Source organism: Seriola aureovittata, chromosome 3 (genome assembly GCF_021018895.1).
Source record: "Seriola aureovittata isolate HTS-2021-v1 ecotype China chromosome 3, ASM2101889v1, whole genome shotgun sequence".
In the NCBI taxonomy this organism is placed as follows: domain Eukaryota; kingdom Metazoa; phylum Chordata; class Actinopteri; order Carangiformes; family Carangidae; genus Seriola; species Seriola aureovittata.
In genome coordinates, this window is record NC_079366.1 from 14,891,075 (window position 1) to 14,907,724 (window position 16,650).

Genomic DNA, 16,650 nt, shown 5'->3' on the forward strand with positions numbered 1-16,650 from the left:
CATCTGGAGAGGAACTTTAAGGTTATATCTGACTTAGTCCGACACAAATGTAAAGCAATTAAGGAAAGAAACCTTTGTTTTTGTATCAAATTTCATTCCAAAGTACATCACTTATTGCATCGTGTTACAAACCTTACAACAGAGCAGCTATTATTCAAGCATTAGGTTTGTATTGTGTAGCATCATTCAGCTCTGCAATTCAGATCAACTTTGTACTTTGTTAAGAAGGTGCCTTATTACACTATAATCCAGCTTTCAGTATAGTGACGCATGGAAGTACCAAAAGGAGTAGCTCCTCATGGATTAAGACCCGTGCAATAACTTGTATATATATATATACACTGATGAAAACACCTACAGTGTGATCAAATTAAATAACCCTTCAGTTAATTGTTTTTGTGAAGTAGCATTTTCAGGGTTGTAGTTGCTGTTGAAGTTGCACTGTTCTACATTACTGAGAGTTATTACGTTCTGCCTCTTCATGTATATAAATATATTGGAAAAAGATCTAGTTAATGCAGCTGAACACAACCCCGCCACTTACACAGCCCCCGGAAATTACCTCAAAGTTGAATCAACAACTCTCAGTTGTTGACAGTATGAATAAAAAAATGAACAAACTGAGCTACACAAAGTTAGGATTTATTGCAATGCTATTGTATTGGATTGCATTAGTTTGTACAGGTGTTATAATCTGATAACTCAGTGTAAGACATCATTAAAGCATAAAACTGGTGATGACACTTTGTTTTTCAAGCTTTCTTTAGTATCAGACACTGTGCTATTCTATTTTCATCAACAAATAATAACTCATTATCATAAAAAAAAAATCCATTGGTAAAGAAATTCATTAAGGTTTTAAAATCCTGTTCTCACTAAATTTACATTTTTCTTTTCTCCAGTGCAGTATCATTGTTATTATTTGCCATTTTATGTTCATTAGTCTCAGAGTTTCCAGCAGCAGAAGCAGGCCAAGTGCTTATCCACTAATAGGTGGCTCTCCTCCTCCTTTTTCTCTCCTCCTCACTGAAGGACTCTTCAGGGTTTTCCAGTCCACCACCAATCCTTTTCCCTGCTCCCAATCCTCCTGACCCCCTTTCTAGCCTAAATCCCTGACCTCTTTCTCACTTCACATTCTCTCTCTTTTTCCTCCTCTTCATCATTGCTCCCTCCTCTCGTCTGTTCCCACTTTCCGTACAACGGTCTCCTCTTTTATCTCACAGTCTTTCAGCCCTCCACTTCAAAAACTACATGTCCCTGTTTCGCTGTCAGCGTCTCCTCAGTTGTCATCCTCGTTGTGTCCATTGAGCAGGCCTGACTCCCAGCGCTGTACTAGAGGGGTCTTCTGCCTGGGGGTCCGCGGACTCAGGAGGACCTGGTTGTAGAGGGAATAGAGGACAGCAGGAGTAGGTGGTGACTGCAAGGTAAAAGTGGAGGTAGACAGAAAGTTGTATGTGATCGTGGGAGTAGAAAAAGAAAGAGAATTGAAGAGTAGAAACATCAGATGTGTGGGAGCAGGAGATGAGACCAATAAGCCAAAACAGGAAAAAAAAAAAAGGAGCAAAAAGATAAAAAGAGAAGCATGAATTTATTTCCTCCAGAGGACATCCCTTTGGATGAGCATCATTAGCTCTGGAAGTCAAAGGGAGGTTAATGCGACTATGATCCAAGGCCATGTTCAGGATGACTAAGTCAACAACTGAGGCCAATTTCTCCTGCAATCCTCCGTTTGTTCCTCAACTGTAATCGGAACCAGGTCTGTGCCGAAAGCAGATAACCAACCAGCTGAGAGAAAGAAGGAGGGAGGGAGTGAGAGAGAGAGAGAGAGAGAGAGGGAGAATCGCATGTGACAGTGAGAGGAAAGGGAGCAAAATGTTGCTAATGCTAATGTCAAACTGAACCGTGCAGCTGAAACCCGGCATATCAAAGCCAAACTGAATTAAACAGCTAAAACCATGGAGCAGCACTCAACTCTAATCAGAGATAGCACACTTTCAAAGAGATGCGAGACCCACAAGGCAGGTAACACAAATCAGTGGGATTGTCAATTGACTTTCCTCTTTCTCTGCTATTGGCTGCCAACACACACACACACACACACACACACACACACACACAAATACCCACTCTGCAGACTCTGACTTCCCCTCCCTCCCTCAGTCTCAGGGCTGTTTGCCTTCTTGTCTTATCTATAAAGATAAGCTCCTTACTGTGTGTTCCGCATGTTATCAGATGTTTGTGGCCCATATTTGGTGCGGAAGAGATGCCTGACATCCTCCTTAGAGCCTTTCCTCATTGGACCATTGGCTGCTGAGAGACTCATTCAACCCCCAAAGCTACACTGCAGTTCATATACTGAGTGAACTCTTAGCTAAAGACACTTCCTGATTGTGGAACCTGATATCTCCTTAGCTGAATTCGAGGGAGACTCAGGAAGGTGATTTGCCTACATTTTCATGTCCTATACCAAGTGTGCCAGATAGGTATGGTTGATGTGTTAATCTATAGAGCAAGAAATACTTAACAGATGTCATTGTGAAGCCTGATGTTTTTCCACATGGTCAAATTTTCAGAGTCTCATAGGAAATAGTTGCATAAAAGAAAGTGAACTGTCTAAATGTCATTGCAACGGGAAGATTGGCTTTACTGACTCACCTCTGACCTTCCCTCTTCAGCCTGGGGCGGCGGCCACACGGCAAACTTGCCAACAGATTGGTGTGCTGCAAGAGAGAGGGAATAAAAAGTGGGTGAGGGCAGGAATAGCAAGGCAAAGGTGTTCCTATGATTTTGTTTGTGCTCCACACAGAGAGCAATAAAGCCTCCTTGAATCAAATTATGAGTGAAGGAGCAAAGAGAAATGAGAGGAGACAGAAACGAATGCAGAGGGAATTAAGGGAAAGAATTGTTTTGTTGAACATGAACATGGTGAAATGAAAACAGAAGGCAGGCACCAGAAATGAAAGGATATAAAAAGGCTTTTACAACTCATTGTATATAAAACAATATACAATTGTTCCTTTCCCAGCAGTGAGTCATGGTCATTCACATTCTGTAGTGGCACACCCTGGTCAGTTTGTCAAACAGTTGTTAAACTATGACGTTCGGTGACGCTTTCATTCATATAGTCACAAAGCAAGAAAGAAAAAAATATATTGGCAACCTTTCCTGCCAACAAAACACACACAGTCAAACATACTCGGTCATTAGTCATCAACCTTTTTAGTTTGATTTACCCATCATGCTCCAAATAGTTGACCTTTTGAAATACTTTAAAAATAGATGTAATGTAACACTAATATTATATACATGTGCATATTGTTAGAATAAGTTTGCTCTAAACCTGAAGTAGAAGCTAAACATTTATTTAGTCTTTGGTTATAGCTTTTTTAACCGCTTTACTTTTTGCTATATTTCAACTTTTTTTTTTATCCGTAGCAAACTATTCCAACTCTTCAATAGTTCCTTCAGATGTTTCTCACCATTTATCCAACTGTCTTAGCTCAATATTTCAACTGTTTATCCTTTACCTTTAGCAATTTCCAAATGTATCCCTTACCTTCGGCTAGGTCAGTCATTTATCCATCCGTTTAAGCTGACTTGTTGAACTGTTAATGCGTTACTTTTAGCTAACTTCTCTGCTTGCTGATTAACTGGTTTTCATGCTATCAGTTGTCCCAGGTGTTAACGCTGACTCAATATGTGAATATATTTGTTTAATCAAATCGTAATATATTTTGTTTCAGATAGACTTCACAAACTTTCCACGTACCCCCTGGCAACAGGAGAATTATCAAGTACCCCTGGTTGTGAGTCACTGCTGTACAAGACACGGTGGCAGCAAAGTTGAAATCACACAGAGATACACATAAATAACCCGTCCTTACAGAAGGCTCTATAGGCAGCACTGTATATGACATTTACTCATGTTGTCCAAAGGCTCTACACTAATCATATATCACCATGACAACCAAAAACAAGTTGTATGCACTTTTTGAATGCTGGATTTAGACTTCATCCCAAAATTGGACTCTTCCACTGTGTTCCTTTCTTGCTGACACAATAGTGTCAAGATATGACTCAGGACTTTTCCTCACCTCAGCTTCAATTAATATGACAGACTAGATGCTACATTTATTGTGGAGTTACAGAACTTTATTTTCTTGTCGGCCACCTTATGGTCGCTGCTGCAAAGTTATTATTAGTGACAGCAAACACTGGTTTTGAAAGTTGTTTTCCACTGACCATGAGAAAAATGAAATAATGTGCTCACTGGGCCGTTTCAGGGGGTTTTCATCATCTCACCGCAGATATAAAGATTACACACATATCGACACTCACAAGCTTCCACATACACACACACACACACACACACACACACACACAACACACACACACACACACACACACACATACACACTAACACAAACACTCTAACACACACACACAAACACATTGACTGTATGAGCTTGTGGGCACAAGCAGAATCAGTTTCACCCTTTCCAAACACGCTTTGACCCTTAAACTTAAGGCTCAGTGCTACACTTACCTGCTGAGGGTCCAGTTGCCCACCTGGGTGATGAGCCAGGTAAGTCAGGAACAGCCAGTCCATTCAGTGAGGAGGGAGACAATGCGGGACTCTGTCCTTCAATGCTGGCTGACCTCCTTCCTCCTCCTCTTTCTCCTCCAGTTGCACCCCCTGTTCCCCCATACAGGCTGATCCTCTGCTTGCGAAGCTCCTTCTCCCTCTCTTGAGCCTCCCGGATATCCTGCTCCACTTTAACTAAATTTGTTGAGGAGCGCAGCTTGTAAAAGGGATTCTCCTTAGGTGCTTCCTCCTCCTCCTCTTCCTCCTTTTCCTGCTTTCTCTCGTTAATCGCTCCATGTCCTCCTGTCATGGATGATGAGATGTTTGGACTTCCAGAGTCGACGGTGGTGACAGGCTGTGCCTCTTGTCTGGCATGGTAGAGCTTCTGTGCTGAGACACTCAGGTTATCCTCTAGGATGGTGACCTGGCGACCAGTCCCCTCAGAGACGCCCGGTCCTCGGGGAGTTGAGCTGGTGGAACCCCCTCCTTTGGCTAAGATGGGGCTCTCTGTGGGATTTAGCAGGTCTAGGCTCCGTCTCCTCTCCACATACGAGCGTCCTGCAGTGGATATCTGTGATGAGATATCCTCCTCTAGGGTTGAAATGTCACTGGCTGAGGACCAGGATGTGGTTTTACACCTGGTTGAGACAGTCAAAGTTGAGTCACTGGGCTTCTGAAAGGCCTCAAAAAGCTGCTTCCTCTCCTTCAGTTGGCGAACTGTGCCTTTGTCATAGAAACCTGGAACTTTCCCAAGCTTGACCAGATCCTGTTCCCTCCGGGCCTCTTCATGGATCTCATGCTCCATTTTTTTGCCTGCAAATTGCCTGTCTTTGCCTTGACACCTCTCAGTGGTGAGAGACTGGCAGAGAACAGTTTTTCTTAGAGGAATCTCCACATACTCTGGGGAGGTGGGTAGATTTGGAAGCCCTCTGGACCTTCTCAGGCTGTGTTCACGCTCCACAGCCCGTCGGATCTCCCTCTCGATGGGAGTCTCTTTGGGGACAGTTCCTGGATTGCCTGTAGACATGGTGGTGTTGCCCTCCAAAGTGCTGCATGGAGAGAAGTCTGCTGACACTCCACTGTCACTCTGGCTGTCATCACACGAGTCACTCTCCATTCTGACGTGTTTGCTGTGTTTAAAAGACACACCACAGCTATATTTTTCTGTCCTAAGCTCTTGTACTTGGACTGTTTTTGAATATCTTAACAGTCCTCTGCCATGTTGCTGCCTGGCCGCCTTGCTCCTTTCAAGTCCTCTCTCTTTCTGCCTTTCCACTCCACCTGTTTGCTCGCTTTCTCCCACTGTCCTTTCCCCCACCCTACTGTGCCTTTCTCTCACAGCTACAACACAACCAAAGCCTTGGGAAGTTGTCCCGCCCTGATTGGACAGCTCCATGGCAACAGTCGACAAAGGTGGAGAGCCTTGGCCCTGCACCTGTTGTGCAGCTTCCTGGTTTGCTCCCCTGGGGGTAAGTCCACATTGGCTTTGGGGCAACAGCTCACCCTGCTGTTTGGCTGAGGGAACTGCAGGCAGGGCTGAGGCCGGGGCTTGTTCAGTGGAAAGGGGGATATTGGCAGTTTGGAAAGGCTTGCTTCTGATTTCTAGTGTACCACACTGCTGCTGGCAACATGTAATATCCACCTTCATTTCCTCTTCTTCCTCACTCTCATCAGCAAAAGGAGGGGAACACACAGTGTATGCATCACCTGAGTTGTTAATGTCAGAGGGAGAATGGTGAACATCCCCTGATGTGTTATTTTCACTTTCACTGTAGCCTAAACCATCTGGTAAGAAGTGCAGCTGTGTGTCCATCTCATCTGCTGTCCCATTTTCCTCAGATGCTGAATCTACCTCTTGATCAACTAGTTCAATGAGCTCCTTATCAGGAGACAGAAGATCTTCTGCAGGGTCTGAGAAGATCTCAACATCACTGAGGCATTCGGCCGCCTCGCCCTCCAGGCTGGAAAAGGCCTCTTTCTCACGGCATTCTTCTGTTGATAAGGCACTGAGTGGGGGAGGTGGTGGTGGTGGGAAAGCATCCTCATATTCATCAGCAAGGTTTTCAGATGCCTCCTGAGCCTGTGATGTTTCCAATTGTTTTTTGGGAACTTGTTCTAATTCTGTCACAACTTCTTGTGTCTCCCTGGGGGTTGTTGATTCTTGATTCTTTTCCAATTTGGTTGCAACAGCTATTGTGGTTCTTGAGAGTGTTTGGTTCCCCTGCAGAGTTTCGTCTTGAGCTCCGGGCTCCAGGACATCTATGTCTTCCTCAGGTTCTGCCCTGGGAGCCTTTTTGTCTTGCATAGGAGAGCTGTGGCTTATGGCTGCATCCACTTCACCCTGTGCCCAGGACTCATTGACTGACCTGTCTAGTGAGCTGACAGGACCCTGTTCCTCCCAGGCCACGGGCTTTGTTGCCATGGTAACAAGTCTGCTAATGTAAAACCGTTTGGAGCAGTCAGGATGTTTGGCCTCCAGCCAGTCAGTCTGAGTGAAAGCAGAGGAACACAGAGGAGAGAGGGGAATAACAGAGTGATTATCAGGGTTCAGCAACAAACATGGCCACCCATTTTATATCGCATTATTTCAGCAGCTATTTATTACAGCCAGGAGAAAGGAACATTTTAAAAGAAAAATTATTATGAAAAGACAAATTAAATAAAAACATAAACTTCTTTCTCTAAGCAAATGGCATTTGCATTCACATGGCAGGGCTTTTTTGTCTGCTTTATGAGTCAAATATCAACTTTTGTTTAAGCCATCAGAGGTTGCAATAACTGTGTGCTACAGCAACATGTAATCCAAATACAGATGGGGAACACTTAATGGAAGATCTGATTAAATGAGTGGATAAACAAAACAAAAGCAGATAAACAGGTCACAGGAAGTCAAAGAATTGTTTAGTAAGTATGAAAATGAGGATGAATCAGATGCTATTGCCTCCACAGTCCTCACATCTCAACATAATTCACCACATCCGTGGGGTTTTGGATTTGTCAGACTGGGCTCTCCACCACCATCATCAAAACACCAAATGAGGGAATATGTTTCAGACGCATGGTTAATACCTCCAGTAGAGACATGGTGAATCTATGCCAAGGAGCATTGAAGCTTTTCTAGAGGATTACTATGACACTTTATGTTGTTTTTTCTTTGAATTTTGTCACCCATTTGTGTGTTTGTGCAAAGAAATTGTGCATGCTAGCTTGTGCAGGATTAGAGCAACAAAGATTCAGCTAGCATGAAGTGCATTCATCTTTTTAATGGCATACTGGGTGCTCTAGTTGTTATATAGACAGGCAGTCTGTTTATAATGCTGTGCTTGGCTTTGGCTGCAAGGTAGTAGCTGCTGTGCTCCACTCCCTCCACAACGTATAAAGTTTTCTGCTGAACACACCTTCCTTTAATCAGCTTACAGGCTGGGGAGTAGCTCAGTACCACACACACACACACGCAAACACACACATATAATCTGAAGTAACAATAGGATTGGCTGCAGGGTATCCTGACTATAGGGAGGTCCAGGTCCTCCAATATATATTTTTCTTCAACACACACACTTTTCTATTTCAAACATGCTTATTATCAATATTACTGCCCTCCATACATCTCTCTTATACACACACACACACACACACACGCAAAGACACACACAGACACACACACACACACACACACACACACACACACACACACACACACACACACACACACACACACACACACACACACACACACACACAAACACAGACAAACTCCCATCCCCATCCACTGTGATCCTTGCCAAGCCTCTCCAGGCTGCGCTCCAGCACTGTGACTGATCATTGAGGCAGTGGTTCTCAAAGTTCGGTAAAAAAGGATAATAATTTTTTTTCACTGTAATTCAATCCATAAGTAGCACAATGACAGAATGTTTGACTATTTTGGTCATGGGTTTCAAAGACTTTCTGTAATAAAACATCTTAAAGAAAAAGTCTGGGACAAAATCTTATCAAATGGTCAGTTGGGGTCCTTGACGTGAAAAGGTTTCAGAAGCACTGCATTAAGGGGAATGTAGATCCCATCACTGGGGATGACTGGTCTCTGATGAACTGGGATGGATAGATAGATAGGTAAATAATCAGTTACAGCACATCTCCCACTTGATGTAAAGATAATAGGGACTGACAGCATGACATGGCAGGAAGAATGGGGAGCACTGTGGTAATAATAATAATGGCAGAGCATGTAGATACCACGGCAGAAGAATGTGGCTCAATGAGGGTGAATTAGGATAAGAATGGTTCGGGAACAATGAGTCATGAGCACTATGACAGGCACTGTTTACAATCAACAACGGTTTGTCTGGGGAACTGCTAGTCACTATATTTAGTAAAATTGTGAATGGACACAATGGATTCAATGCCCAGTTTTATGAAATGTACTCTGGCCGCTATCAGACTGGCTGTTTTCCCGTGGGGCACGAGTGGGAGAGAAGGTGGGGGGTTCGGGTAGTTGGCATTCCCACAATGTTATCACTGTGTCTGAGTGAGACAAAGCCCCAGCTCATTAACTGAGCTTTATAGATCCCAAACACAAAAAACAATCGGAGAACACTATATATGTTCGGGTATTACCTGGGTAAAGTACTCCCAGCCTTGTTGTGGAGTAGTTCAGACCTATATGTATATATATATATATATATATATATATATATATATATATATATATATATATATATATATATATACACTGGCAGAGAATTTACAACATGAAGTTTTATTGTGAAATAAAGCATGAAAACAAGCATTTCACAGTGAGCAATTTAGCGCAAATCTCTGGTTAAACAGTCTTATTCATACACACCTGCTAACTCTGCTGAAAATCCTGCTGAAAACAAACAAGCTTAAATCAATTAATACAATGATCCTGCAATGCTAGAGCAGTGAAACAAAGTCCTCATTTATACTGAGGCAATGGTAATGTAATATACTTTGAGTGTAAACTCTTGCATGCCCTAATGAGATATTTCCCTTATGAACATTTGCTTTAACAAACTAAAGACATTATATATCTAATATGACAGGCTGTTTTTTCTTATTTTCTAAGATGCACTGAACAAGTGTAACCAAAGATTCTATCCATCTCTCTCATTTGGTTAAGTAAGGTTGCAAGAGATTGCGGATTAAAACATTACATAACAGGCTTATGTTTTGCTCATTATCTACAAAGGGGCTCACTTTATCAAAAGAACAGCAAAATCATGATCATCATTAAAAATACATCTGCGGCGGGCCTTACAAATAAACTTGCCCTCCTTTTTGGGGTCAGCAGTGTCCTGAGGTAGTTTAAGATCTAAGGGCATTTGACAAAAATTCTAATGAATTTAAATAAATGCAGCCAACTTCATCTCTAATTAGAATTAGTTCTGCTGCGATCTAATGGTTGCTGACATAGTTCTTTGCACATTTTACAGTCACTTACTTCGATATGATTTAGTCAATGTGGCCAGAAGTGATGCATGTAAAAGCTGGTCTCTGCAGGTTTGGCTGAATAATTTCTCTAACATTTTTGCTTTCTATTGTGCCTATTATTTACCAGATTGGTTTCACATATGTGTACAAGGATTTCAAGTTCAAGAAAAGAAGAGCAATTCACAGAATACTTGAATATACAGCTGCACATACCTGTTAACAGAATGCTTTGAGGATGCTCTCCGAGTGACAGACACACATTTCTAAAAAATACACGTTTCTTGTTTCAGGCCACCATTGTTTAATCAACACAAAAGGAAGCTCTCTTTCCTCACAGCCCTAGTGCCTTGCTGCCTGTATCTCCTCCCTGGTGCACATTAACACCCTCTGAACATCATTTGTGCACGCCCACATTTGCATGCCATGCTCACACGAGTAAACATTCACTAATACGTACACAGGAATGAGCATGTGTGCATGCACAAAGACGTGTGCTTGAGGCTTACCCTATTGTTGTGGATTTGAAAATGTATAGTACTAATCCAATTAGTGAGCAGCACGTTAATTATTACACCGTGCAAGTGAATGAAAGAATGTACCAGAGGGATGAGAGGGATGATGTGATTATATCGCTGCACACTTTAATTCTGTCCACTTATATCTGAGATTACATGCTTTAATATTTTCTGTTACACTTACAGTAGGTATAATTACAAACATCTATGTGTTCAAAGAATGTTTTCAATAACAATCCAAGGTGTAAACTACATTAGAGTAGAATAAACATTAGTGGACTAGTCGAATAGTCTATTTACTTTTTAAGTTTTCAAGTTTTTTTCATATAGGTCAAAATTACAATTCACAAATTCGCCCTTAAAGTGAGCCTATGTAGCTTTTGCCAAACATTGGCCACAAGAGGCACCAATGGGAAAATGTTAAATGTGTGACAGCAGCTCAGGTGGAGTCAGAAAGTCAGAAATCTTGCTAACATTAGCCACCAGAAGCTACAGGTCATACCAGACCAAGTTGGGCTGTCGAAACAAAACTCCTGAGGCTATTGAATTAAACAAAGGTACATATTATTGTTTATGAATTCAGCTTTTCCACATATTGGAGAAAAACAAAGAACAAAAAAATACTGATTGCTCAAACTGTCAGGTGCATTACATCAGGGATATATCTGCAAAATGACAACACAGAAACAGATCATAAATAGACATTCTACCAAAATAAATCCCAGCATGCCATGCTGTATTGCCAGTTTATTATCCAAGGGTCTTGATGTTTAGATGAATGTAAAGGATCGGAAAATATCCAGCCTATACAAAGCACCCAGTGACATTGTTTTTGTCATCAAAAGGGTGACATCAATCAAAAGCGCCAAAATCCCTTTTTTCTTCCACTGTTGTCTCCTCGATCTGAGCTGCTGCTGCTGCTGCTGCTGCTGCTGCTGCTGCTGCTGCCGTTGGTTGGATCTCAGGTTGTTCTGTACAAAGCTCCTTAGTGGGATCCATCACAACAGGTTCAGGCAGCTGATAACACTTCAGCTGAGCCCTAAACTCCTCCATCTCCTTCTGCTCCACCTCCCTCCTCCTGCTCAGCAGGTACAAGTCCGTAGATAGCCTCCTCGTTGATTTCACATTCCACCGCATCACCGCACAGTCTGGACAGGATGTGTAGAGGAAAGACCCCATGAGCTCAAAGCGATTCCCCACATCAAAGGAGAAGCTGCTACCTTGCATTGAAATGTTGTAGTGCAGGTACTGGCACTGATCACCGAAGCGGTTGACTTGAGTATAAGAGATGGTGGAAGCTTCACTGGAGTTGGAGAAGTACATAGTGATGCTGTCTCTTAGTCTCAGGGCCTCCACAGATGCCAGATGGTCGAGACTGCCTGCAACTAAAGCCCATTTACCCTCGAAATGACGAGGTTCTTGCTGATTCAAAGGATGGACCAATTCTTCACAGACCATAGGAGCTGAACGGCTCACAGACATCAAGCACAGAAGAGTGACGGCACACACTGCAAACATGTCTCTGTATGTTGAGATTTTCTGTGCTGATATTGAGTCTTTGCCCTTCAATCAGTGTTCTCAGTTATAATTTCTCTCTGGATTGGATCACCTGCCCAGTTATATAGGAGAAATACACATTCCACTATTGCAACACAGGACAGGTCCATCATCCCTTATCTCACTGTGGATTCCATTGTTGTGCAATGAAAGAAAGTTTCGACATTGGTTGTTGTTATGTGGCAGTTCTCTCATCCTGTTCCTGTTGATGTTGTTGTGGGTAATTTATTTAAATATTTTATGGGAATAAATAGTGCTTGTATATATAATACAATAATATCAAACTGGTAATCTCCAACCTTGCCTTGGCTTAAAGTTATCAGATACAGACATCAACAATGTATACACTATTATTATTGTTATTATAATCGTTCATAATCAAGAACATTTTTTTTTTCAAATTTTACAAATGTAGCAATAAAAAAGAGCACATACAGTCCAGACCACAAGCAGTTGGAGAGTCACACATTTTTTATTCTTCAGGCTCTGTGCTCTTCAGCACATTCAATTTGAAATAAAATAATTGGTGCTACATTAAAATGCCAAGTCTGCCAATCTTTGAGTAGGGTTACGTCAATATTGAAAGAACTGCGTGTGAAATATCGACCTTTTAATACACAATACCCTAATTGCAAGGTTTCAAAGTAAGTGGACACTGAGTTACTAAATATTTCTTGGGCAGCCGTGTGTTTTGTTTCAATTGTAGTTAATTAAGAATTAGATATTTAAATAATTAAGAGCTAACGCGTGTCTCAGACCTGACTGACAGTTACCTTTTAGATTTGGTTGGAGTTATCGGTCAATATGAGGAGAAAAGAGGTGACCACGCAACTGCAAAAGATAATAATGGCACTCAATAAAAAGTAAAAATCCATCAGAGAGATATCGAAGAGTTTTGGTTTCCCAAAATCAATAGTTCTGCACAGGAAAGCTCCAACTGGGTAGACCAATGAGCAAGAGTTTTGTGGATGAGTGGAAAATAACTCACATGGTGAAGATGGTTCAGTTCGTGAAAGCATGCAGAAAGAAAACAGTACAGTCGTAGATCCAAATTTTATGGACTGATGAAACAAGAATCAACCTATATCAAAATGACGGAAGGAACAGCTCATGACCCAAATCCACCACCTCATCTGCCAAACATGGTGGTGGTTCTGTTATTGCTCGGGCTTGTATGGCTGCCAATGGAGCTGGCACACTGGCATTTATGGATAATTTCACTGCTGAGGAAGCAGCAGGATGAATGCAGAGGTATACAGGAGCAGTCTGTGCGCTCGGATTCAACCAAATGCATCAAAACTCATTGGACGACATTTCATCATTCAGCTGTTCAGCGATCCAAAACATACAGTGAAAGCAAACAAAGAGCTTTTCAGAGTGAAGAGGTGGAATATGCTCAGACTGACATCACCTGGTGTCAGTTCAACTGGTCATGCATTACACCTGTACACCTCTCTGGACTGTACATGTCGCTCTAAGCAATGAGCTAGCTGGGTTTCTGTTAATAACATGAGACGAGATGAAGACTTTGGAGAGGAATTCATTAAAGATCTGTGCATAAACATTTAAAACACTTTATTAAAAACTGAAAAAATATTGATGAGGGTGGATGTGTGTAATCAAATGTGTAAACATTTACTGCAAGTGGATGAAGGAATGTACCAGAGGGAGAGGAAATCTGTGTGGTTATATCACTGTATGCTTTCATGTTGACCTCTGTGAAATAAACTGCGATGTTGTATTGCTTCGATTACATGTTTTAAGATATGTAGCTGGAGCTAGTATTCGGTTAGCACAGGTTAGCATGAAGACTGGAAAAAAGGAAACAGCCTGAATTGTTGTTTTGTACAGATCAAACAGTAGGCTATTTCTTTAAGATATTAAACAATAATATTGTAGCAAACAACTATTTTCTATGTAAAGAGTTTCTCTGGTCTCATAGATTTTGAATTGCCGTGTGTAACTGGAAATGATGCTGCTAAAGAAGCTGGGTTTATAGTTAACCTGCACTTTCATAATACTGAAAACACCAGAGAGCAGAGTCCGTTTTCCACCTGTGGATTCTAAGATTGTGAAATAAGCACTTGGACTCTTTATTTGCTTTGAGGTTTATTTGTTTTTCTTACTCACTTTGTTCAGTCAACTAATGTCACATTGCACAAAGATGATCCACCAACTATTTTTGTGTTTTTCTTTTATTTGGTGTGTGAGTGAAACGTCAAAACCAAAGCATGTGATTGTAATATAAACAGCCAACTTTATGAATGTTGCTAAATTCTTCATAATATACATTATAAAAAAAAAAAGGGTACAAAAATAGACAACAAATATACAAAATCACCATCACCCTGTCAAGACTGTTTCATCAGAATAATACAGACTTCGTCAGTTGTCATTTATAATCTGCTGCTCAAGTAACACATAAAATACATGGCAAAGCATGATCATAAGCTCTAAGTCTGCCAACTGACAGCTGAATGTTATCACTGTGTTGTTAGCAAACTTGGATTGTGAAAAGATAAATATTTTAAAAACCTTTGGCAGGTACATTTAGCAGAATATTGGTTTGTTTTTCTTAAAAGTTGCATTTTAATGTTATTGAGTGAATAACTTTAATAGAGACTGTCCTGCTTTATGAGGAAGAAATGGCAGAATTACAGAAAATATAAATAATGACTCTAAAAAACTAAATTGGAATATTTCCAAATCCAACCAAACATGCACTAATTTATTATTAATTTAAAAAAAAGTTTTTTAAGGTATTGGTGTAATTTCAAACTGTAACTTAATAAAGCACACATTTTTAATTAAATAAACTTATTTCTTTATCATTAAATGGTGGCATGCCATGTTCACACTTGTGGTCTGAAGTGACATGAATTTTTAATCACATATAGTTTCAATCATGTTTCCATTCAGGTTTCACATTTTCTCTAGGGAGTGAAAAAAGTCTGACACCATATCTAAAACATGAATAAGAAGAATCAGTGACTGAGAAAATATGTTTTATTATTTGATAAAAAAATGTATTGGGTTCCAATAAACATATTTCTTATATTTATATATAAAATATATATATAAAAGCACTAAATCCAGTCAAGTTTGGGCAGCGTCTGAAAGCCAATTTAAAGACAGCATACTTTATTAACAAGTTACTAAGGATCAGCACAATTCAGGAAGCACCCACTCACAGTGACCATACAGTATATCATCAGAGTGTCTTAAGTCTTTTATGCCTCTGTTTCCTCCTCCCTTCTGGAGATCTGGTCTGGACAGAGCTCCTTGGTAGGATCCTTCACAGCCGGTGGAAGCATGTTCAGACACTTCGCCTGAGCGCTGAACTCCTCGATCTCCTTCTGCTCCAGCTCCCTCCTCCTGCTGAACAGGTACATACGCAGCGGCTTCTTTGACTCGTCATCGAAGCGCATCAACAAACAGTCTGGACAGGACGTGTAGAGGAAGGTCACAGTGATGTTGTACTGATGGAAGATGAAGCCGCTGCCTTCTAGTGTGATATTGGATTGCAGATGTTGACAGCTGTCGTTAAAGTTGAAGCTGCGTGTGAAGGAGGTTATGGGGGTTTCACTGGCATTGGGATAGTTAATGGCGGCACTGTCTCTGGTCTTGAATTTCTCCAGGTATGCAGCATCAGTCATACCGCCTGCAACTAAGGCCCATCTTCCCGCCAAATGAAGAGGATCCAGTTGATCCAAAGGCCGGGCCACGTCTTCACAGGCCAGAGGAGCTGAATGGCTCACAGACACCAAGCAGAGGAGAGCAACGGCACACACAGCAAACATCTTCCTGTATTTTAAAATACTGTATGCTGTCTATTGTATAATCTACAAGGAATATTTATATCAACTCTCAGTCATGAGGTAGTGTTTGACTGAAATTAGACTCACAAAGACGTCTGTCCAGTTTTATAGTTGTTTTAGGAACCTCCAGTTTCACAATACTGCCAATGCCAAAGAGCAGAGTCCCATGTTCCAGCTGTGGATTTAGAGATTGTGAAATGAGTACTGTGAATGGTTAATATTAACACAGTTTAGCTCTCTTTTATACTTAACCATTATCCAGATTAACGTTTTATGGTAAAGTTAAGTGTTAATAATTGTATAAAATGCAACAACACATGCTGTCAACTGAGTTGCACACATTTTTTTTTTTATTTACCCAGGGCTGATAATTGACATAGTAAAACAAAGTGCTTTTACTTAGTAGCCTTGGAGTGAAAGTCAAATACAATAAAATTAATTTTCTCATAGTATTTTCGGGAGTTTATGAAAACATCGAAGCCGGATCTCATCTACTTTTTTGCATACTGTTGACTGTATCTTGCTGTCAACCTGCACAAACAATCACATGCAAGTATGGAGCAAACTCTGTCAACATACAAAAAGACATATAGATAAAACTGTTGAATATATATTTAGATACTGTGTGAACTGACAAGTCTGTGTGTACAGATCTGTTTAGTTATTAAAATGATTGAAGTTGCTTCAGATTAAATGATGGTAAATGAAGCTATAGGTAGCC

The 16,650-nt window shown here is 41.0% G+C and overlaps 1 protein-coding gene across 1 annotated transcript; it reads right to left on the reverse strand.

Moving 5' to 3' along the window:
- Positions 1 to 626: 626 nt before the first annotated feature.
- LOC130164137 (uncharacterized) lies at positions 627 to 7,007 on the reverse strand. Its single transcript, XM_056368620.1, has 3 exons — positions 4,547 to 7,007; positions 2,656 to 2,720; positions 627 to 1,375 (listed from the first exon to the last, which is right to left on the reverse strand). The coding sequence occupies exons 1-3, from the start codon at positions 7,005 to 7,007 to the stop codon at positions 1,280 to 1,282; spliced, it is 2,622 nt and encodes an 873-aa protein (XP_056224595.1). The 3' UTR covers positions 627 to 1,279.
- Between the last annotated feature and the right edge of the window lie 9,643 nt (positions 7,008 to 16,650).